Source organism: Lytechinus variegatus, chromosome 14, assembly GCF_018143015.1.
Source record: "Lytechinus variegatus isolate NC3 chromosome 14, Lvar_3.0, whole genome shotgun sequence".
NCBI lineage: Eukaryota > Metazoa > Echinodermata > Echinoidea > Temnopleuroida > Toxopneustidae > Lytechinus > Lytechinus variegatus.
Genome location: NC_054753.1, coordinates 16849385 through 16874274, shown reverse-complemented (window position 1 = coordinate 16874274; position 24890 = coordinate 16849385). Strand labels below are relative to the sequence as shown.

At 37.2% G+C, this 24890-nt stretch overlaps 2 protein-coding genes across 3 annotated transcripts; one reads left to right on the top strand and one right to left on the bottom strand.

The window, feature by feature from the left end:
- Positions 1-357: 357 nt before the first annotated feature.
- On the bottom strand, positions 358-8586 carry LOC121427447 (triosephosphate isomerase-like). The gene is made up of 5 exons (XM_041623840.1): positions 8372-8586; positions 6346-6554; positions 5256-5388; positions 4442-4615; positions 358-3152 (listed from the first exon to the last, which is right to left on the bottom strand). The coding sequence occupies exons 1-5, from the start codon at positions 8484-8486 to the stop codon at positions 3031-3033; spliced, it is 753 nt and encodes a 250-aa protein (XP_041479774.1). The 5' UTR covers positions 8487-8586; the 3' UTR covers positions 358-3030.
- A 1219-nt stretch (positions 8587-9805) lies between these two features.
- On the top strand, positions 9806-23409 carry LOC121427623 (DNA damage-binding protein 2-like). 2 transcript variants are annotated; one of them, XM_041624119.1, is made up of 10 exons: positions 9806-10039; positions 11006-11179; positions 12387-12581; positions 14470-14615; positions 15941-16040; positions 16454-16631; positions 17888-18030; positions 19821-19985; positions 20367-20412; positions 21572-23409. In XM_041624119.1, exons 1-10 carry the CDS (start codon positions 9872-9874, stop codon positions 21769-21771), a joined length of 1515 nt encoding a protein of 504 aa, XP_041480053.1. In that variant the 5' UTR covers positions 9806-9871; the 3' UTR covers positions 21772-23409. The 2 variants fall into 2 exon arrangements, with proteins under 2 accessions (XP_041480053.1, XP_041480054.1); XM_041624120.1 differs by lacking the exon at positions 14470-14615 and adding an exon at positions 13621-13766.
- Positions 23410-24890: the final 1481 nt, after the last annotated feature.

Genomic DNA, 24890 nt, shown 5'->3' with positions numbered 1-24890 from the left:
ATGCACGGGCCCCTGGAGAGGATAACTTTTAAAGCAGGAGAAGAGCATTCTATAGAAACAGAAAATTGATAGAAAACAATTTTATGGAGCAAGGGAATGGATGGCCCATGAAAGTGTGACTTTTTAAGCTGTAGTTACTTTTATTTATCATAAGGAGATTTCACTTCCCCATTATACCTCCCCATCTATCTCTTTCTTCTACTTCTTCTTCTTCTCCTTCTTCTCCTTTTCTTCTCCTCCTCCTTCTTCTCCTTTTCTTCTCCTTCTTCTTCTTCTTCTCCTTCTTCCCCTCTCCCTCTCTCTCTCTCTTGAACATTCATAGTTTACCATAAATATGAATACATATATTCATCCTTATATTGATAATAAACACTATGGTTGATTTTATTCAGGCAAGGATACGCTGAAACCAGACACACAAATCTTCCGTTCCCTCCAAAGCAAGCCTTTCTTAGATCTCGTATAAAGCTTCCTGTCTGTCGGATATACCTTCAAATCAGTGTACGGCAATATCACTAGATTATATTTACAGCTATTAAAAAGTGGAAAAGGGTCACAGCTAAGAGTTTGGCAATCAAACATGACATCATCAAACACAAAGTTGCTATCTTCTGGCACTATTCCATGCTGTTAACTTTACCATACATGCGATCACAAAGCCTTTCATGAACTTAACCTCAAACGGAATTCGAAAAACATAATGCAAACCATATTACATAATATAACAATTGAGCAGCCAAGACTGACCTTCTTTGATTCACAGCATTTACAGTAATTGTATGAAATAGACCTTAGACAGTATGGTATGATACACGATTTAATGGAAACACGGACCTACTATCAGATAGTAGCTCAATGACTAAACAATATCATGGTCCAATAAGAATTCAAATCCCCAAATGAGCACAATAATATTTATCAGACCATACAAAGTTTATTGACAAATTAGACTCTTTGTCTTACTGTAAATAATGTTTTTGTACTCGTGAATTATTGAGTTTTAAATCAAACTTCATTCTCCTGAACCAGGTTTCATTATATGGCAATGGTAAGTGCATCCCTGGTCTTGGAATCATTGTGATTACTGAATGATTTGAAAAGCTCACATGCCCTGTCTATACCAAAAGGAATTTTTCAGTACACCATAGTTTTACATGTTTATCTCTGAATTCTCCTTCCTTCAGCTGGGTTTTTCCTAGTATTATTCAAACATTGTTCAATCACTGCTTTGCAGATACACTACTACACATCATCAAAACACACATTCATAATTGATCCTTCATGCAATATGTAAATAGCTTTGAAGATAAGGAGGGCAAAATGAAAGGGTCATTTAGCACTGTTTCCCAAGTGCAATTTTAAGATGACATTTTTCTCAATGAAACATCAAATGACCCTTTCATAAACTTGGTTTGTGAAAACTGCCACAAATCTGTAACAGAATCCAGATGATTAACCATAAAATGTATTTGTTTCAGTAGCTTTCAAATATCATTCTTGGTCATGTCTGCTTGATGTCCAAAATATATAGGGTGGACTATTTCAATTATCACCCGGCAAACAAGAGCTCTTTTGTACTGAACTTGGAACAATTTTCAAATAAAATAATGAGTTTGATAACTATATATATATGAATATATTTCATCACATTGATCAATAGTAAGATAATCAGTGTCATGAAAGGCCAATAATTGGGTGGCCACCAGTACCTTCTCATTGGCTTAGACATTTTTGTTCATTTTTTGTTCATTCTGCCCCCTCCCCCTTTGTGCTGTTATATAAAAATGTATCCAATTTAAAAAGAGTGCACTTTTCATAAATAATATTGAAATTCAAAGCCTGGATAATACTGATATTCAAACTGTGTCCCGACATCAGAGTGGATTATAGAGCAAAGCTGGTGGTGCCACATGTACCAACCTGTAAATTTTTTTCCTGTGCAAGCAGAAGCTAAAAGGTCAAAGGTCAATGACACTGATAAAAAATTTTCCTCTGCACATAAAATCAGAGGGAACTATCTGAGGTTCCATCATTGAAAAATGATAGATACATAACTTGATTGACATTGTTTGTACGATTTTATTATCATATGCAAATGTCATTGTTTATAGTGCTACCATTTTATTTCATTTTATTTTACTTTACTATTTTATTTTATTTCATTTTATATGAAAATTAACAAGTTTGAATTTGATGAGTGAGAAGTGATCTCTGCTGATATCACTCTACTAAACAAAATATTTTTTTTCATTTCAGAGATATCTTCAGGCATGCATCATACTGCTGATGCTGCATTGTGGGACATTTTAATAATGCATTACACTTTTCTCAAAATAGAGGGCAGTATATAGAAATATGAATGATTGTCATCAAAGAAGCATGTATGCAAGAGGCAAGCCAGGTCATGAAAATATGAATGATGGCAAGGCCCAATTCCGCAACATTGGTGACAGATCAAAAGTAGCAATATCGGTGGTACGTAGCCAATCACTTTGAAATAGGTCATAACAATATCAAGTGGGCTAAATCACATCGGGTCACACTAATAGCATTACTATTAACATCACACTCAATACCATAAACAGTTCAGTCAAATGACAACCTGCTACATGTTTCATGAGCTCTCCGTAACTTACGAGTGACTTTACGAAAGACTGGTGATCCTTTCTTAGGAACTAAATCAAGACCAATAAATCTAGGGCGTATCATTTACCATAAGAAAGGATCACCAGTTGATCATGAAGTCGCTCATAACTGCAAACAGCTTTAGAAAACACCTACCCGGTTATCAACTTACTTCCTAACCAAATACTGGGAATTTTCAACAGAGTTGGTTTGCCAAAATTCCATTTTGCAAAATAACATCTTTATATCCACAAGGTTATTATTTGAGTGAGCATAAACTGTAGATATGAATTCAAATCTCATTTTATTGCAATGCTCACAAGGGAATTTCAAAGTACCTATAAAATGTAAGAATATAATCTGTACTATCATGCACTATAATATTGATAGTGTATGACGACAGCATTACGCACTCCCGGCAGTGATAATCTGTGCAAACTCGGCTTTCAATGACGCTCCGCCGACAAGGAAACCGTCTACATCAGCTTGCTGTCCTATATCACAGCAATTACCAGCATTTACAGAACCTAGGAGGGAAAATATAATAAAAGAATGTAGGAAATTTGCATGCGCTGCTTGTAAAGAATCTAACTTGAATAAAGGCTTGATGGGGAAGTTTTAAGATGTGATCACATATTTGGCTTTTTAGATAGAATATGTGATCTAATTCCAAAATGCATTTTAAATTGCAAATGAAAATCACAGCCACTATCACTATTTAAAGGACCTCCAGGAAATATTATTAAATAAATAATAATTTCTACTACAGTCACACTTGCAAAACTGGCTTCAAATCAACCAATGGTAGGTCATCGGTAATATTTTGGACAGTCTGAGATTGGTTTCACCAAAATTGTAGCAGTTGTGATTTCAAAAACAATATGAAATCTTAGAATATTTCAGCAATTGCCAATATTATTTATTAAATGAAAATGTGAAAATCTTTCAGGAATAATTTCAAGAAATATTCAGAGTGAAATCAACCACTTAAAGCATCTGATATGCTTGTAATCACTGTCACAACTTTTTACACAAAAAAGAGAGTTCAATTGAAACATATATTATAGGAATATACATGTAATCATTATGATCTTTAGCTCATAAAGCCAACATTTACTGAAATGATTTGAATGAAGAACTGCTCTTTTAGATAAGCCTTTGTTGGGGGGGGGAGGGTTTGGAGACTAAATTACTATTTTGTCTATTTACAGATAACCTTATCTGGCGACTGGTTTTGGGGTGGTAGGTCACATATGGTTATGTTGTGCTCCAAAACTTCATCCTTAGAAATGAAAAAAAATAATTGTACTGTTGCTTAAAGGTGATTCCAACCCAAATAAAAACTTTTTTAGATGAAAAAGGAAAATCAAGACAAGTTGACAGGTGAAATTTGAACAATATTGGACAAACAATAAGAAAGTTTTGAATATTACTCTTCCATGTAATCCAATACAATGGCTTAAATGACATTTTTTTCAAGTCTTACTTCAAATTATATTTTTCATTCATAAACAGTATACTACCTGGGCTATATTTAGATTACTGCCCCAGGGGAATAGGTACTAAGGAGAAAACCACAAATCACTAATACTACAGTACATGGCCTATGGGAATCTGTCCTTGCCCCTTGTCATAATTTACTTACTCAGTTGCCAATTTGAAATCTACAGTCTTAGGATCTCAATTTTAAAACAGCCATAACTTTTTTATTGCTTGTCTGATCTCTTTCAAACTTTCACAATTCTACTTTATGTCTCTTTTTCCTTCATAACACATTTTATGACCAAGGCTAGATTCCCCTTTAATGTCGACATACCTCCATACACAATCCGTGTGTTGGCAGCTACCGATGCAGACACATTCTCCGTTAACCATGAGCGCAGGTTCAGATGGACTTCCTGCGCTTGCTGTGGAGTCGCTGTTTTACCGGTCCCAATGGCCCACACAGGTTCGTAAGCAATGACGACATTGCTCCAATCAGTGATCACATCTGAAAATGAACAAAACAATTGAATCATTGAGATGAAAGAAATATTGTGGCCATGAAACCTAGGAAAAATACCAGAAATATTGGAGGGAAAAAAAAAAGAAACGAACAAGAGTTGGTTTCATTTGTAAGTTGTGTTGAAAGTTTCCACCATAATGCTAACTCTAAACATGAAACAGCCGGTCTGCACTAAATAAAACACCAAATCACATAGAGCCAAACTATATCCTAAATCTAAAAAGATTTTTGCCATTCTGATATGCAGACAGGAGTATAGTAAAAGCTGATATGAAGATATCGAAAAAAATTATTAACAAATAATTCTAGAACAATGGCACAGAACCCATCATATGTGGCAGAGGCATCAAAATAAGAATCAAGTCGGTGTAACTTCTCTATAAAACGGAAAAAGTTTCCATGATTTATCCATTTTCAAATGTAACCAGTTGACAACTCACTACAAAGCCAAGGGTGATTACAGAATTCATCAGGTCAAATTTAGAAGACCTGAGGCCTGATTCGTAAAGAGGCAATTTCGCTATTATGGCAACTTCCACGTTTAAAGGTGTCGAGAGCCAAATCACAATCAAGAATTCCATGGTAGTTATCATTAACTCTTAATGAAACAGAATGCTTGACATACCGGCCAAAGCTTTCATCTGACGGAAGACAACTTCATTGGTCTGGCCGTTTTCTCTCTCATCTAGCTTCTCTCCAATGCATGCTATCACCTTGAGTCCACAGCTAAGGGCATGAGCAACCTTCTCAGCAATCAACTGTGTAGTGAACACAAAGGGAGATAAAAAAATTTGAAGGTCACCGTCAGATAATTGACAAAAGATGAAGGCAAAGTCATTATGGATCTAATAAGACATAAAATAACAATAGTTAAAAATTTGTATAGGCAGCTTTATTTAGATGTTTCAGATAGTGCTGGGAGATTCATATTCAAACAACAAATCTCTTACCAAAATACAGAAATTTGTATGACTAGGGCAAGCAATTAATTACTCTTGATAACAGTGATGGGCAAACTACCACTTCCGCCATTCAAGGTAAGCTGGATATCGATCTTTCCAAAATCAGAAGTGAACATGTGGAACGTTGGCAAAAGCTCTATGATTCAACATAACATTTCTTCGACACTTGTGACAGCACAGGTGTTCAGAGATGCCTGGTCATTCTGACTAGAAAAAAAAAGATTTTGAGAGCAAACTATTGGGTGTAAACAATTGCTGTTCAGAATATTCCATCATCATTGCAGGTGACTGATACTACATGGAAACTATTCGATAAACACACATACCAAGTCTCCCACTTTAGCCCTGAGATTCCCATCTTTGGGACTCTTGCTCAACCCCCCCCCAAAAAAAAAAAAAAAATCTCCTTTTCACACTTGTATCACAGCTTAAATCCCCTTGCACATTATGCACAATGCCTGGCATCTCTCCTCGAGTCACAGAAAATCTAACTCATAGCTAGAATTCGAACTTTGCATTTTTGGATAGAACAGACTTTGACATCAGGCAAGTCATTTCAGGCAGGGTGCTACATGAGCACTTACCCAATTGCCCGAGGCAAGTAAAAATTAGGGTCAGACAAGTGTTTTGAAGTAAAGACCAAAACTACTTGCCCGAATTGGGCAAGCAAAATTCTCACAGGAGAATGACCAAAATTGGGGTTGAGTTTTGTAGCACCCTGCTTTCAGGGAACACTCCCTTGCACCGACTTACCTCATCTGACTCGCCGAAGACATGCCTTCTCTCTGAGTGTCCCAAGATCACCCACGCTACCCCTAGATCCTCCAGCATAGCCGGAGACGTCTCCCCAGTGAATGCTCCCTTGGGTACCTTGTAGCAGTTCTGTGCAGCGACATTCACTCCTGCTGGGATCTTGGCATTCATATACGAGAGGTAGACGGTAGGCGGGGCAACGACAACATCTGTGGGAACGAACGAAAACTAGAATGTAATTTGTGCAACCAAGATCCCCCACTCTACCCCTAGATCTGCAGCATGGCAAGAGATGTCTCCCCTGTAAGTGGAGAAAAAAAACATGCAAGGCAGTGGCTGATCCAGGGGGGCACATCCGGCCCATGCCACCCTCCCCATTTTGAGTCAAAGTCAATATTGTTAAAGGTCAAGTCCACCTCAGAAAAATGTTGATTTGAATCAATAGAAAAAAATCAGCCAAGTACAATGCTGAAAATTTCATCAAAATCGGATGTAAGATAAGAAAGTTATGACATTTCAAAGTTTCGCTTATTTTTAACAAATAGTTACATGAACAAGCCAGTTACATCAAAATGAGAGTCCATGTCACTCACTCACCCTTTCTTTTGTTTTTTATTGTTTAAATTATACAGTATTTAATTTTTTAGAATTTGATGATCAGGACCTCTTTGCCTGAAGCACAAAATATTAAAATAATGGAATTCCATGTGTTCAGGGAGGAATGAAACTTCATTTCACATAAAATGATGAGAAAATCAAAATATCTCATATAATAAAATACAACAGAAATAGTGTCACTGTTTTGCATACCGACCGGGATGTGCATATAACTATTTTCTGAAATCAAGCGAAACTTTAAATTGTCATAACTTTCGATCCGATTTTGATGAAATTTTCAGTGTTATACTTGAATTTTCCTCTTTTTATTCAAATCAAGTTTCTGTTGGGTTGGACTTGTCCTTTAATGTAATATGTCATTCATACACAAGTGTGCCACCCCCCTTTTGAGAGTCACAAGAGATATTTGTAATGGGAATATGTCGTTCATAAAAAAGTGATAACTTTTTTCGGGTGTTTAATTATACATCCTGTAGCTTAGGAAAAATTCAATTACATTCTACCCCTTCATTTTTTTAGTTTTTTTTTGCTTATATTTTACTTGGAAATAAGTGTTAACCAAAGCCAAAAAGGAAATCTGAGCCTGAGAGATGAATATTCATGTAAGGAAAGAGAGGGAGAAGCTTCGCCTTCACACTTCCCAAAACTTAAAGCACAAAATATACACCCCCCCCCCTGCAAATCATTGCATTTATTGATGTTCATGATGTTCGGCACTGCCATACCGCATCTACCTCGGGCAAAGTTCGTGCAGGCTCCACTCCACTTCACTACCGCTGCCTAAACTACACTCCACCTAGGCCTACCTGAACTTCGGGACGATGAACTCCTTCGGATTTTCCGAGTGACAAAGGTGAGATGGAAATGTAATTTATTGTAAAAGTTATAAAAAAATATAACGAGAAAGAAAACTAGCTTAATTTCTCACTGTTCACTCGTATTTCACTCCGTGTCCATCCTCAGCTCCGGACCTCCGGTTATCCTCAAAATTGGTGATTTGGCAATTTTGGGGCCAGTATCAATTTGCTCACACATATTTATTCACGGCTGATTTAAAAAAATCTCATGCGATCGTTCGCAGGTCAAACTGATCGCATGCGACGTTTTGGATTCGGCTAGTTTTCTTTCTCAAAATCTTGTTCTATTTTTTTCTAGACCTATAATTTTTACAATAAATAACATTTCCATCCCACCTTTGTCATGTTGATGTTTGTCACACGGAATATCCCGAAGTTCATATAGGTGGAGCGTGGTGGAGCGTGGTGTAGCGGTAGTGAAGTGGAGTTGGAGCCTACAGTAACAGAACTTCGTTCGAGGACGAGGTACCACATTATGCCAGTGGCAGTGCCAGTGGCAGTGCAGTGCAGACAGTCAGCGGCAATGGCCGAAGCCGCGCGGCGCTAATTACCGGTGTTTCCAGGAATCTGTGCATCTTCCAATATTTTCAAAATTCCATCGATCGACGCCTTGTTTCCATTCATCTTGTGGTTTCCACCAACAAAGAAACGCCTTCCACTTGCCATTTTGTCTTTTGAGATGAATTGCGGTCGTACAGGTGAGCAAAAGAGGTAGTATTCAGCGAGGAATCGCGGTCACTTTTGTCGTGCATATGCAGCATTTACCTGGATGACCTGGATGCAATTCCCAGGTCAGTCTGATATTTAGTTCCGGTTTTCCTGCACGTACCCATTTGCCGAGTTTGTGAAACTAATACAATCTTTCACCAATAATTTACGCTTTAAATATTAATAAAATATACAAATTAATTTTTATACGTATAAATATTTAATTTAGAATAGTGTATCAAAAGATAATATTATATTTAAAAATTATTCATAGACGGTTCGACTTCTCAATATGGACCATACCGCGGGAAAAATGTTACGCAAGTCCTATTTTGTAAACATCAAACAGCTGACAAGAACTTATGAAATAAAAGCACGTGTATAGTGAGTGATTATAAGATGGCTAAATAATTTGCAGCTTGCTGATTGGTCAAAGCGTACCACGTGATCATTCGCGAAAAGTGTCTATCCCTGCACGCCCGTGCAAATTTCGCGCACCCAAATTGTCTAACCCACGGTAAGTGCAATTTCAAAATTTTTGATATTTGATTTAGATCTATTTCATTATTTCTTTCTCATGTAAGGTGCTTAAAATTGCGATCGAAATTACTTAGCCATCTTATAAAAGGAATAACGCATTTTACCCGTCGTTTTTCAGCGATATGCAGTGCACTCGAGGTTTCTTCTTCGCATGCACACTCCACACTCGCCTCCGGCTCGTGTGGAGTGCGCATGCTCAGAAGAAACCTCTCGTGCACTGCATATTCGCTAAACAACTCCGCGGAATGCGTTATTCCTATATTGTATTACCGACCGGCCTTGTATTACCGAACGCGCGCATCATAATGCGTCAGAAAATAATCAAATACGCTCAAACCTTTGCAACTTCCTTCCAAAGGGAACTTAAATAGAAAAATGATGAAAAATTATCAAAAACACAATTTCGAAGTCTTTATATCCTCAAAACAATAAAATATGGTCAAAATAGCTCATCAGTGACTTTGTTGTTTTCCCACCTTTTCCCATAGAAAACACACGTTCGGTAATACGATACCTTTTCAAGTGACCAAAATATTTCACTTGCGAAGAGGGGTCCTATTGGAAGCTGATGTCGTAAAAATGAAAAATAATTTCGGCAAAATTTCTACATATTTATATTTTGTAGGTATTTGTGTATTTATGGTGAAAGTTTGGTGAATTTTATTTGAATAATGTGTTTGATATGATCAAATTCATGAAAAGTGTTCGGTAATACGATCCACTACCATACCTTAGACCTATTGCTGTTGCAAAGGTACTTCCACGCATGCACTGAGATGTGCCAGGGGCGAAGCTAGATTTTGATGAAATTTGTGATCCTGGAATCGCATAAAATGGCACCATCTATGCCAAGGAAAAAGAAAGACGGTTCTAAGGGCATGAAGGGATGTACGAATGTGAAAACTGCCGGAGATGTCACGAAAGAAAAAGTTTCTAAAACTCGATCCAGCAGCAGGAGAGGCAAAACTGTGGTGAGTGGATCGCGCGTGAGCCCGGGGGAGCCGGGCCGGGAGGAAACGAAAAGACAACCAATGGCCAAAGTCTTACTCTTACCGGGTGTTGCAAGAAAATAATGGCAATCACTGAATATGAGTGATAGGCCTATATAAATTTTAATGATATCAAATCAATTTATACTTATTGATGACCAGCAATGAATTACAAATTTGCAATTAATTGACTTTGGAAGTTTAGTTACATGCATGTAATTATGTATCACGTATGATTTATTTTTGGACCTAAAAATAAGATTGTTGTACAATGATTTTCAAGATAAAAAATTGATTGAAAACCACATTCAGTCAATCAAGGAAGGAGAAAAAAAATTAAATTCATACATGTACTTCATATAATGAACATGATGAAATGGATATTTGACATCGCCTTGGACTGGTAGACCTATCAATTATTGTTGTGTATGTGTAAATCAGCATTACTTTTTCACATCTGATTTCTATTCAAAGATTTTCACAGAGGTATAAGAGTTCGGATTTTTGGCTGATTTCAGATTTTTTTTTCACTTTTCAGCTTATTTTTGCCTTACCTCTGTACAGAAAGTATCTCTTTCTATTTCAGACTTTTTCAGCACTCTTCAGCTTTTTCCACATTTTTTTTTTTGACCACTCACACCCCTGTTTTCAAGAGCTATGCTCGTTTCTAATTTCCTCCATTCAATAAAAACACTTTGGGGTAGAATTCAGCTTTAAAATGACAGACTTTCAATTAAATTGTAATGTATAAAGAAACATATTTCAAATTTAAAATTTACACAAAGCGAAGCAAAGACTATAAAAGCATCTTCTCTCTCAACATCTGCACACTTCCTGCCCAGTTGGCTCCCACTGTGGGGCATTGGGCAGTGTACCCAGAGAAGAAAAAGAAGAAGCATGATTTAAAGACATGAAACTTTGATGTGTTTGTACGTTTGTGTTAAGCAGGATCAGGATGCAGAGGAGAAAGCAAGAGATGACTCAATTGGTGGCATCATCATCAGAGGGAGTGAGGAGTCCATGATTCCAGCCCAAACACCAAGGGATCTACGCAGCGCCAATATAGTTCATCAAATCTACAGACATACCACGGGACAGAGGTTTAGACAAGGCCTAAAGCAGGTATTGAACTGTAATGCAATATATCTCTTTTTTTTTAAGGAAATGAAAACCCGTTGGGGGAAATAAACCAGGAAAAAGTAGGAATCTAGAAGAGGAGAGAATTCTAGAGAAACTAAAAGTGTGTTGAGGTCTTAAAGGGATGGTCCTGGCTGAAAATATTTATATCTAAATAAATAAAAAAAAATCACAGAGCGAAATGCTGAAAATTTTGTCAAAATCAGATATTAAAGTAATTGAATTTTAAAGTTGATCAATATTTTGTGAGAACAGTTATATGCATATATGAGCTGATAATGTCACATCCCCACTTCCCTTTTTCTTATGTTATTACATGAAATTATAATTGTTTCATTTTGTCATACATCTGTCAATGATGTGTCTCCATTCTGATGAAAAAAATGCGGCAATAAATAACTAATGCACTTAATCAGTTGTCAATCCAATTGTTTTAGTTCTTTGTAGAAAAAAATCTAATTTCATGTCAAGAAATACAAAAGAACAAGTGGGGATATGACATCATTAGCCCACCCAATGAATATTCATAAAGATGTGCCTAGAACTGTTTCACCTGAATAATGCAATTACATGTATTCAAAATTCTTTGATATTTGTTCAATTTCGATCAAATTATCAGCATTTTGCTGTGTGAATTTTACTCTATTTATTGAGATATAAATATTTCCAGCCTAGACCATCCATTTAAGGCTTTATATGGCTTTCAGTATTTGGAGGTTATGCTGATTATCTCAGTACCAAATTCTCTAAAATTGTCAAAAGGGAGTTATGTCTTTGTGTTTGGCATAGCAGCCATAAGGTTCAGCATTCACACCTCAATGTTTTCAATCATGGGAGGCAACAAAATTAAAAAGGAAATTAGTGATTTTATGTTTCTTACAGATAAGGGTGTTTGAAAATGCTGTTATCATTTTAATATTTTTGGTATTGTTTGTTGTTATATTAGCATTTTGCAATGTACATTTTCCCAATGCAAGCATACATGTAATTTGTATTCGATATTGTAAATATTTTCATGCTCATTCATATATGTTTATATTGTATACACAAATTCATTATTGTACATAGGTCCTTATTGAGACTATCATACTCTCGGAGAAGTGTCCATGAGAGTTTAATAATAAGATCTTATCTTATTTTATCTATCATCAAATGACTTATGCAAATCTTTGAAAATTACCTCTTATTTCAGGCCACCATACAACCATTTGTGCAACAACTTTCAGAATTCAGAGTGAGTCATGGAGCAAGTCCTTTCGACAGGCGTGTGACTGCCCTTGAATGGCACCCAACGCATCCCACAATGCTCGCTGTGGGGTCAAAGGGCGGTGACCTTATGCTGTGGGATTATGTCAAAGGTCAAGATGGATGGACAGTTGTTCCAGGAGTAAGTAATGACGGAAAGTGATATGGAGACTGATGTCTTTTCTAGGGCCAGAGATCAAGAGAATTTTGCAGTTTATATACGTGCCAGACATGAGAGGTAGAACCCAAGGTTAATTTTCTAAAATAAACATCATTATTATCATCATCACCATTCTGAAAAGGAAAAAAAAGTGGTCAAAAGAACTAAGTCCAAAACATCACTTTCTGACTGATTGGTGAATCCAAATTGTCACAGTTCATCTAAAGAAAGAATACTCCTCCCGAAATATTATTTATGGATTTATAGGAAGCCTGCTGTAATTGAAGTACCCCGGTATTAAAAATCATCAAAATTCAATTTGTGTCAGAAAAATGTGAGGTGACATGTTTTACACTTCAGTGCTTGTTTTGTTTGTTTTTTTTCTTCTTTTTTATAGCCACTTGTGTAGTCTTTGGCTTATGGCTCATGTAGAGTTTTACAAACAGCTTTATGGAGCATCAACATGACCTCGTCAAAAAAAGTTATTAAACTGGTTACTTTGCTATGACAGATAACATTGATTAAACGCTAGACCATTAATCTTGAATTTTTTTGACCCTTAAGAATTTTTACCATTCAAAAGCTAAGTTATAATAGCAACTAGATATTATGGAACAAGATCCTATTACATGTAATGGTAGTTGCATGGTTTTAACAGGGGCAAAACAATGCAATTAAAACCTGAAGGAAAACAAAGATTGACCAATTAGTAAAGATCCGAATCCTTCAAATTATGGAATCTTTAGACTTACACTGGACTTGTCGGGATAATGTTTTAATATAGGGCTTGAGAGGTGGTGTTCCTGGATTGTTTAGAACCTTTACCTTCCTAACTAACACTGATCAACAAATGAATTAGAGTGAAAAGGAAGAGCAATTTTTCAGCAAGGCAACAATAGTCAAAACTGACTAGTTTGCATATAGATGCAAAAAAAAGCAATTTGCTTAAGGCCAGATCAAAAACAATTTAAAAAAAGAAAAAAAATATATAATTGTGGAATTTGTTATCTGATGTTATTAGATAGGCCCCGGAGGAAATATTGCATGCTTGCTCTTCAGCAGAGATAAGCCGGATGAGATCTACTCGGCATCGTTGGATGGACAAGTCAGGCTTCAAAACTTTGACGGCAAAACTCTCCATCTCTTTCAGAACACCATGGACTGGAGGTTAGCCAATCAGACGCAAACTGGCTGGTCATGTGACAGAAAGTTCTTCCATTTATTTACAGATGAATTTCTTTTCAAACTTTTCTAAACGAGACTCTATAAAACACCAATGGTAAACAGGATTTTTCTGTCTTAATTGAAACAGCTATACATTTTTAGAGGATGAAGTAAGAGCAAACATACTTGTTGACCCAGACCAAGGCTTACCACTGAAATTGTGTGGCCAAAATGTTTCATTAAGCCGTCTACGAAAGTTGTGATATTTTTTTATGAAATGGATTTTTCTTTTTGTCACTGACTAAAGCCATGTTATTTGTATTTTCTTCCCTTTCTCTGCCAAAATTCCCTTCTTTCAATGCTCTTCTCTTTTAATTTCTTGCACCAACACATCATCCATTTCGTTTCTGTTTTCTCTTATATCTCACCCTTTTTTCCATCTTATTAATGTTATTCTCAATCATTTCTTTGACGTATACCATTCGATCCATCTGTCATTCCTTCTTTCTTGTATTCGTACCAATCCACACCATTTTGTTGTCTCAAAATGGTCCTGCACCTTTTTTATATTTCATTCTATGCCATACGATTCATCCCATTCTCTTCATTTTCAATTGGAAATTTTTTCCACTGTATTGATCCTTTTTCTATTCCATCTCTATCTGAACTTCTGACATTTAACCCTTGACCTCTCCTGCATGTGTAGATTGGTAAGGGGGGCTCTGTCCAAGCTCTAAGACATGACCTTTCTGACCCCAACTGGATATTCACTTCCTCTATCGATGGTATGGTGAGTCGTCTCAGCTTTGACGGTCAGCCGAAGAAGATTTACCTCAATACCAATGACTGGAAGTGAGTTTTGATTGTAAAACGGTCATTTTCTTGTCCCTTAGTGAATCGTTAGTAAAAATTATGAGTGCATGGATGTGAACATGTGCATGTGGAAGTCAGGGTGAGGGACAGTGCCAGAATATTTTTATGGGGGAGGGGGGAAGACAATGTGATGTCTTACTTGTTATCATTTGATTTATTTAAGTAATATTTGCATTCCAAACCCCTCCTTTTAATGCACTTTCTTTTTTGACAGTTTTGTCGTTTTTTTTTCTTCTTTGTTTCCTTATATTATCACTACTTGAAACATCACAATTCATGAGGGATTTGTTTCCCCTCTATCCCCACATTCGACACCCCCCCCCCCCCCTCAGGCCCTGGGAAGCGGATTATCCTTGGGGGTGCTGCTTGCATTATTTTCCATAGGCAGCAACCCTGGAATTCCGAAAGGTGTGGAAAATTTGAACAAAAAATCAAAATGACTTCCTTTTTGTAGTAAAACCCTTGGGGCTTTTTTTTTTTTTGGGGGGGCTTTTCAAATTTGCATCAGCACCCCCCAGTTAAAAAAAATTGTTCCCCGGGCTCTCCCCTCACAATCCCCCCCCCCCCTTCCCCCTGATGCCACTCTTGATGAGAGTGAATTTGATCTTACGTAGTGATAGAAGGGAATGGGATGAAGACGGAGATAATGTAGAGAGGGTCAAATGGCAGTTGAGCAGAAGAGTTACCTCAATACATCGATGACTTCAAGAAGAATTAACCTTGGTACTACTTCCTTCAAATCCAAACATTGCTATTTACCTAGACCACACTTTAACCAGTTGAGGGCTGAATGATTTCGCTATAAAACATGTTTTCCATAGACTACAGCCTGCATATATATATGCAGGCTCAGTCTTATACTGGTTAATGTGTAGGACTTGACCTCAGCCAAACAAATTTGAAGAGGATATGTTATATAAGAATTGTGTACAGTTGGGTTATCCTTAAGTCTGTGACAAATCTTGTGGCTCATACATACCAGAAATTATTAAAGATTCAGTGTAGATACAATCAAATCTGTGTTAGTGGCCACCTGTCTATAGTGGCCACCTGCCTATAGTGACCACTAAAACCGTTAACCATGGAGGCAGACTGTGTGTATAAGAACCTGTCTATAGCAGCCACCTGTCTATAAAGGCCACATTTTGTTTTTCCCTTGGGTGGTCACTATAGACAGGTTTCACTGTATTATCAATGTGTCATCTTGTAAAAGTGTATACAATTTATTTTATACACAATTGATATTTAGCTTTACCTTCCTGGGTAAATAAATCTTTGATTCTTTACTATTTATTCATTTTCAGCCGTTGGTATTGCTCGGTGGATATCAACTATACAGACAATGTGCTGGCAACAGGAGATAACTTTGGTAATGTGGTGCTGATGTCTCGAGAAGGAGAGCAGGTAAATAAGGTTTTATCATGATTATTATTGTAGTATGATGAAGAAGAAGAAGAAGGAGGAGGAGGAAGAAAGGGGGAGAGGAGGAGAGAGGGGAGGAGGAGGGGGTGGGGAAGAGGAGAGATAAGATAAGAAAGGGGAAGAGTAGGACAAGTTGAGCAGGAGAATGAAAAGAAGGAGACAATTTGAGAAAGAGGACATTGAGAGGGAGAAGGAGAAAAAGGAGGGGGATGGGCAGATTGTATTGTTATATAGTAGCAAACTTTTATGTATTATAAAAGATTTTGTCACTGCTCACTTCCAATAGAATATGCGTCATCTTCTTTCCTTTCCTTCGGGCTGTTCCTACCATTTCATGTTTTGAGTGAAAATGTATGTGTTGAGACCATTGTGTGAATTCATTGTCTCTTCACCAGATGTGGTCGAAAAGGCTCCACAAACAGAAGGTGACCCATTGTGAATTCAATCAACGCTGCCCCTGGCTCCTGGCAACCGCTTCCACAGACAAGACAGTGAAGATGTGGGACATACGGAACGTCACCAACAAGAACGGCTACCTCTATCAGATGGCCCACGAAAGACCAATCAATTCAGGTGAGGCAAGGAAAAAACACAAGGATAGGATTTGGGGTAACGTGGTCTTGGATCAGTTACACAAAGCTTATATGGAACACACGATTTATGATTGATTCGACGTAATGTCGAGTGTAATCGTTGCTGACAAGGAGTTGACACAACATTTGCTCCTGCGACAATTGCACCGGGCTTGATTTCTTCGAAGATTTAGTGTTAGGGTTGCAATAGGGTTTTACGTTAGGTTAATGGTCAGGTTTAGGGTGGAGCATAGTGTTAAATTCAGGGTTGAAGTTGGTCATTCCATTAGGTGTGGAGTTTCGAGCGAAGCAATTGTGGCCGGAGCAAATGTCATGGAACCGACAAGTAACTGTACGATTATTGATAGAATTAAAATGAAATCAATGATGCAAATCATAAGATTATTTTCTTCATTTATTTCATTTTGTTTTATTCACCCAGGGTAACCTGTTAGTGGACCAAGCACTGTTTTTACTTGGGGGTTATGCATAAAAAGTTTTAAAACTATATATAAGAATTACCAACAATTAATTAACTTGAAGACCATGTTGTAGCATTCTGAAAATATGAACCTTCATGAAGATAATTATAAATGAAGGCTATTGGTGTTAAGTGGAAAAATCTCATCCTATCTCAATCCCATCCTTATGCCTAGCAAGAAAAAGACTAGAGCAATAGACCTATCCAGCTTTGATGGTTTATCAGGATAGATTATTATCGGAGGGGGGGAGGAGCTGGCTTCGAGTAGGCCTGACAAAATAAATGTATGCACGGACATAGTAGCGTATCTGTTTCATTGCGTAGCCCATGTTGAGTTTTGTTATTTTTCTTTGGAAGCGCCCCCCCCCCACCTATGGCCACAGTATGGAAGCTCTGAAGTCAAATTGTGTATTTCCACCCAAGCCAATATTGGGTCACCGTAAAGATACAGATCTTTATTTTGAGCTGCTAACCAGCACTGATTTTCAGTATTTAGTTCTGAAAAATACGGATGGTCTCAAGCAAAATGCTTGTTTCTGAAGTTTCATTTTATTTGTTGTCCCTATGATATTTTGGGGGGTGAAAAAAAAGTGATTTTCAGCTTTTAAAACTTAAATATCCTACTTGTTTCAGATTTACAGCCCGGTATAGAAACATGTTGCTTGCACTTCCAGTGGAAACATGTTATGATCCTGGGCAACATACTCTTTGAAATAGTACTATCGTACCATTATCAAATCTGCAAGCCATATCTGTAAATCTCTTTGAATTTCCAGCACATTTCAGCCCAGATGGGACTAAGCTACTCACAACAGACCAACACAGCCACATTCGGGTCTACTCCGGCCCTCTCTGGGACACGCTGGAGAGGACCATCATTCATCCTCACAGGTTCTTTCAGCATTTAACGCCTATCAAGGTAGGATTCCTGCTACTGGGACCTGGGGGTGTTTCACCAACAATAAGATTGATTTTAAAGCCTGTGTATAGCTTTGGTAAAGGGTCAATAATGTGATTGATAATCGAATATCATCTAATATGACAGTCTTACTGAAGCATAGAGACCGTTAGATATTTTTCCAACTGCACTTCTCTGAGAAACTTTCAAATATTCAAATCTTGGATATATAGCGCCCTCTCTCGGCGATGCTTGTTTTAAATTTTAAAAATGGGAATTCAAGCACTTATCTTATAAATTTAGTGATTAGATATCCAAAAGTTACAGACAAAGAACATATCTTGAAAGTTTCAGCCCATTCCATGATTTGGAATAGGATTTAATTGAAAGACAAAAACACACAGATATTTTAATTTGATCGGGTGACCCGATCAAGTTAAATTTCCATGTAAAATCGCAAAATTTATCCTGTAAAACACATTTTCATTTCATATCCTCCACATCATAACTGTTATAGGGCATATCCATTCATATTAGCTAGCAATGAATTGGAATAGTGATAGGTGCATTTTGGTGGATTTACCAAAACTATACACAAGCTTTAAGATTAATACCTCGGTCACATTTATTTTACGGCTGCCGTACGGTGAGTCGAAAACAGCCTTTTTAACATTTTTGTTCCAGCTACATATAGGTGGTTTGTATAGAGATTATTAATAAAACGGCTGTTTTGACTCACCGTACAGCCACCGTAGAGCAAATGTGATCTAGATATAAGTTTGACATATTGGTGTGACTGTTGAAGTTGGTATTGCAGCGCTGCCAATTTAGTATTTAGTACTGAAAAATTAGAAGATTACTGATAGTTTCATGCAAAATACTGATTTCTGAAGTGGAAGTTTTATTAATTGTCCAGTACTATTTCTTTGAAAATGCTTATTTTTAGCTTTTAAAGTACTGAAATGTTCTTGTTCGAGTTGGCAGCCCTGCTTATGTGAGCTGCTTTATTTAAATTTCAATTTTAAAGCCTCATAACTTATTTTCAGTTTGATGAACTTCCCAATTCAGCGCTTTTGAGTAATGAGTTTTTACTGTTCTTGAGATTATTAAATACTGTAATTGAATGACCTTTCATTGATTTGAAGACTAATGAATATACCTCCATGCAGCTGTTAATAGAATATGTAAGTAACATCAATTGAATTTCCTCAAGTAACCCAACAATGTTTTCCAGCAAATTACTAATGAAAGCAAGGTTACTGCCAATGGTTTAAGGTTTAATGGAATAGTACTTTCTTGTTTTGTGGTTGGCTGTTGGGTAGAAGAGTTCCTACACTTTTCTCTTATGAATAAATGACGGGATTGTAAATGGTTTTTCAATAGAATGAGAAAACGAAGGTTTGGTGCTGTGTGATATCACTTCATGTATTTATGTGTTAGGATGTAGATGTGTACTTTTATTAAGCATGTGCGTAAAATCTTCCCTCAAATTATAATTTCTTCACTTGTAAGGCCATCTCACATGACTGGTAATGAATATCTACATGTATCTCATTCCTATTTAATGATCTTCAATTTGGATTAAAAACGGGGGATTCTGCAAGAAATCGTCGACACTGCTGCACTCGACTCAGGTGAAGTGAATAGGTACCTGACAGGATTTATTCCCTGAATGCACTGAGCGCTGTTGAAACATAGCTAAAGGCAAGGTAATGATAGTAGCGCTCTGTATCCTCGGGCAAAAAACACCATTAATCTATTATCGTCATCTAATCATGGCTCTGTTCTTTCTTAATCTGTCTTCTTGTCAGGCTACCTGGCACCCGTTCCAGAACCTCATTGTTGTCGGCAGATATCCCGATGCAACCTTGAAGTCATTTGAACATGATACGGTGCGATCGGTAGATGCTTATGATGTAGGTACTGGGGAGTTAGTCTGTAGGCTAATGGATCAATGTGCTAAGGGTATCCAATCGGTGAGTAATTGGTGAAGAAGAAGAAATTTATTGGAAGGAATGGATGTATATATGATTTAGGCCTAATGGGAAAAGCACACTATAGATAATGAGTAATAATAATGATTGAATGAGTGGATGTGTGGGAGGATGTGTGGTGAGGAGTGAGTGAGTGGGTGGGTGGGTGGGTGAGTCAGTCAGTCAGTCTGTCAGTCAGTGAGTCAGTCAGTGAGACAGTCAGTCAGTACGGTATTTATATGGGATCACTTGTCTTTAGATAGGCTCATAGATCAGTGTTTGAAAAATGAACAATGAATCATGTGTAATTTTCAATGTGAATTTTTGCTTGTCATATTTCCTAAACTTTTCTTCTCTTTTTTTTTCTCTCTTTTTCTCTTGTAGTTGAATGTATTCAATCCAAGCGGTGATGCCTTGGCCACAGGAATGGGTAAGGTTCTAATTCTTCAGCTATTTTTTTTTCAGTTCATTTTCTATCAAAACATCTTTATCAGCCACACAGAAACAATATTGCTGCCAAGACTTGGAATACCATCCCTTTTCCAATAAGAAATACTTCCAGTGTTCTTGACTTCATATTTCCTCACTTATTCATTTTTTGTCTATTTATCTTGAACAACTGATTGAGTTTATTATTGAAAATGTAATTATTTTTCATCATTCTTTCTCATGTTTTACAATGATGAAGAGAACTATCAGTAAATATTCTCAGTCAGTTATGAATGATTTGAGTGGCAGATGAGCTGACAAATTGAAATGGTAGTTAGAGATACCTGTGGGTTGTCCATTGTTAAACCACAACTTAAGACCACAGTTCAGAATAGGACGGCCAATGTGGGTAGTAATCACCTTATTGTGTACTGTGGCCTATTCAGACATGCCAACCGTTCCCTTTTTAGAGTACATGTATTCCTCTTTTTTGCTATGAATATACCAATACTTTTTGTATGAAATTAAATTTCCATCATGGAGTATGTATTATACACATCGCGCGACACTATTGCCGGTCCTACGGTCCCATACTGGTAAAAATCACTGTCTGGCCAGTAACTTGTTGCATGAAAAGAACAAGTAAACTCTTGCCTACGAGCACATGTTGAAAACGGTGAATTATCAAGTTTTCAAGTAGAGTCATTTCACATGTTTTTTCACCGATCTCACTACAACAGGCTGGTGATTGTTGAATTGAGACAAATTTTTAAAATACTTTTTTTTCCTTCTAAGAATACTCTTTTTTTGTTGTAGAAGGCTTGCAGGTCTGCCTATTCCTCATCTTCTATTGATATGGGCCCAGGTGAACATAGAAGCAGTATTTTTACCGGTACCTACATTATTGGTAGGACACTTCAGTGCTTGTTATTCAGTGCTCAACAAAAGTGAAATGTTACCATCACATGATTTTGAAATGGGCCATGGCAACATTAAAGCTGAAAACATGGTAATAGGGCTGATTATTGTGCTTCATAACATTGATCATTATGTGCCAACAAGCAAACAAATCAACTGTACATGCAGGCTTTGTGTAAGAGGGCCTCAGGATTCCATGTTCACAATACTATTCGACTTTCATAACTTGTCTTTCCTCGCAGGGTTGAATACGTTGATATGGCAGAACGCAGACATCCGAGCTCTGGTGAGGGAAGAGCAGAGGGAGATATTGAGGAGACAAGGGAAGGAGCCGCCTCCCGACGCGGCCCCCTCGAAGAAAGCACCAAAGAGGCACAGAAGCAACGATCAGAAGCTGACGCAGAAGCTTCAGACCATGAAGAAAGTCAAGAATAGCAGATGAACAAAGCAAGTCTTCAGTCATTACCATCAGAAAGGCTAGTAACAGACCTTAGAGCAACAATCAAAAGCTGATGCAGCAACTGAAAGCCTTGAAGAAAGTTTAAAATAGTAGATGAATGAATAGAAACAAGTTTTCAGTGATCAATTTCATGATTGGAAAAGCTATCAGAGACTTGAAGCAAGAATGAAAAGCCGATGAAGGAAACTTTAAACCATGACGAAAGTTTGGAAAGCAAGTGAAGGAAGACAAGTTCCCATTGATCATTGTTGATAATGCTAGTTGTTCATTGATCATTGTTGATAATGCTAGCTGGACATTGGAGCAATGATAAAAAGCTGATGCAGAAACTTCAAACCATGAAGAAAGTGAGGAAAGTGGGTGAAGGTTACAGGTCTTCATAGCTCATTGTTAGAAAGGCTAGTAATTGAAACTGAAGCAACTGTAAATAAAAAGCTAACACAAAAGCTACAACTTTTGAAAAAAGTTTTGACAGCAATTGCAGAAAACAAGTCTTCAGGGATCTTTTGTAAGAAAGCTTATCACAAATATTGAAGCATTTGTCCAAAGCATACATGCAATTTAAAACCATGGAGAAAGTTGGAGTAGCAGGTGGACAGGCCAAGTCTTCTTTGATCTTTAGAGGGAAAGCTTGTAGAAGCCTTGAAGCAACCATGTAGCGCTAAAGATAATGCAGAACCCCATGGATAAAGGAAACAAAAGCAGTAGAATAAGTAAAGCCTCATAGGACAATATTGCGGTGACATGTTAGTGATGATGCTACCTCAAATTCATGAAGGAATGAAGCATGTGAAGTGAATAAGACATGTCAACCAGTGGGAAACTTTGTAAGAGACATGTTAGCATGAACTAAAACATGATTTTCTGAACCTTGAGGCCACCGCACCCCTTACGATTGGTCTGTGACCGGATTTTGAAATGAAATATATTAAAATTTGATGCGAATGTTAAGGCATGAAACATCTTACTCTATAAAGTTCTAAATCATCGTACAAATACCTAAGCTCAATCTGACTATGCTACCATCATGAAAATAAAAGCAAATTGAATACCTACTTGTCATGACGTAGCAATCGTATCATATTAATACGATTTGAGACAAATATTGCTTTTACTTCAAAATGAAGGCTTGAAATCATCAAAACTTGCTTACATTTAGTGTTCTTACAGTTAATTTGAACCTAAGATAAAAAGACACTTTTCATTTATATTTAAAGAAAATATGCAAAGTGCGATTTGTTTCAAAATCAGATCTTGGACCAGTCGTAATACATGCAGATGGCTTTACCGGAGAGAGAAACAGGTGATATTGCACAATACATAAAAACAATTCATGAAGAGCTCTTGAGATCTTTTGCAGCATTTATAGATGACACAAGAAGAACAATTGACGAATTAGTCAATTGTTATTGGGGTTGTCATTTAGAAATTAGTGTTTTCCATGACTTGATGCGATTCTAGCAGGTTTGGCATTTTTTGTAATGTCTCTTTTTTACATCATAAACAAGTTTTTCTCTTCCTCTTCAGGATTCATTTTGTTAAATATTTGTATTTTGGTGCCATATCACCATGATGGAAACACCTTGGTAATTGAAGATTAAAGCAGTATATATTTTTTGACATAAGAGCCTTGAGTTATTCCTTAACTTTATACTCGTTAATCAGATTGGATAGAAAGGGTGATGTGGTTTTAATATTGGAGAAGTTGATGGCGATAATGATGGTGATCCTGGAAAGAGCGTGGGTGAGATGGTGTTGTTGGGAGGGTATGATGGTCATGATGATGGTCATGATGATGATGATGATGATGATGATTGGTGATGATGATGATGATGTGGTGATGATGATTGATGATGATGATGATTGGTGATGATGATGTGATGATGATGATTGATGATGTGGTGATGATGATGATTGATGATGATGATTGATGATTGGTGATGACGATGTTTGTGGTGATGATGATGGTAATGATTGATGATGATGATGATGTGGTGATGATGATTGATGATGATGATGATGTTTGTGGTGACGATGGTGATGATGATGGGGATAATGGTGATGATGACATATCTAATGCACTATTCAGTAGTGGAATTTGTGTATCGCCTATGTGTCGCCACAGAGGTCAAACTTGGAAGGCGAGGGGAAATAGGCCTACTTGTTCTACAGGCTTAAATAGTAAAAAAAAGGTTTTCTCAACATGACTCATCCTTTTCTCCATCTTCTCTTTCACCCCTTCTCCCTCTTTTCTCATTCCTCCCTCCCCCTCTTAGCTCTATTGTCATTATTTGCAACTCGTAGAAATAAACCAAGACAAGCACTACTGTTGAATACTTGTAACACTCTTTGTTCACTTGTGGTAGAGAAGGGGCCGTCTTGCACCAAGTTTTGATTGATCCAATCGTTTCTGAGGTGTGACAACTCGGTGTTCTCTCCAAGTTCCCACCCATTTTCAGGAGGCAAACCAATCATAATCATCGTTAGTTCCCAGTAAGACCCCTTCTAACCAATCGGAAGGCCCAGTGGCATGTTGAGCGTATCCTCAATACAGTAGCTGGCATTGTGCAACTGGGCATATATTGATGCGCTAAATTACAAAGAGAGAGACAGGGAGCTGTGAAGGACTTTAGAAGAGAAGTAGAAAAAGAGAAACGGAGAAAAAGGGAGGAATCGATATGATGGGCCTAACCACTTGTAGCATTAAGAAATTTTTTTTTGAAAATGGATGGCGAGTGGAACTAAAACCACAATCTAATCTCAACAATATCATTGTATGCTTGATATTCGGCAGGATATTTGGTACTAAAAAGAAATGACAAAATTTATGACTGCTAGACCCTGCTATAAATTTTGTCATATCTTTTGCTTATTTGGGATTGTGCACATTTATGACAAAAGCTATAATTACATCCACCAGAATTCTGTCATATCTCTGGGAAAAGGCAAGATACGGAAAAAAAAATACCGCCCCTGGTCAGATAATTGTGGACAGAGGTGGTGCAATAAAAGGCAGTTGAATCATATGACTTTAAAACCTGGCAATCAGCTCATAGGGATTTCTATTATCAAACCAAAAGAACACACTTACATGATGGGTA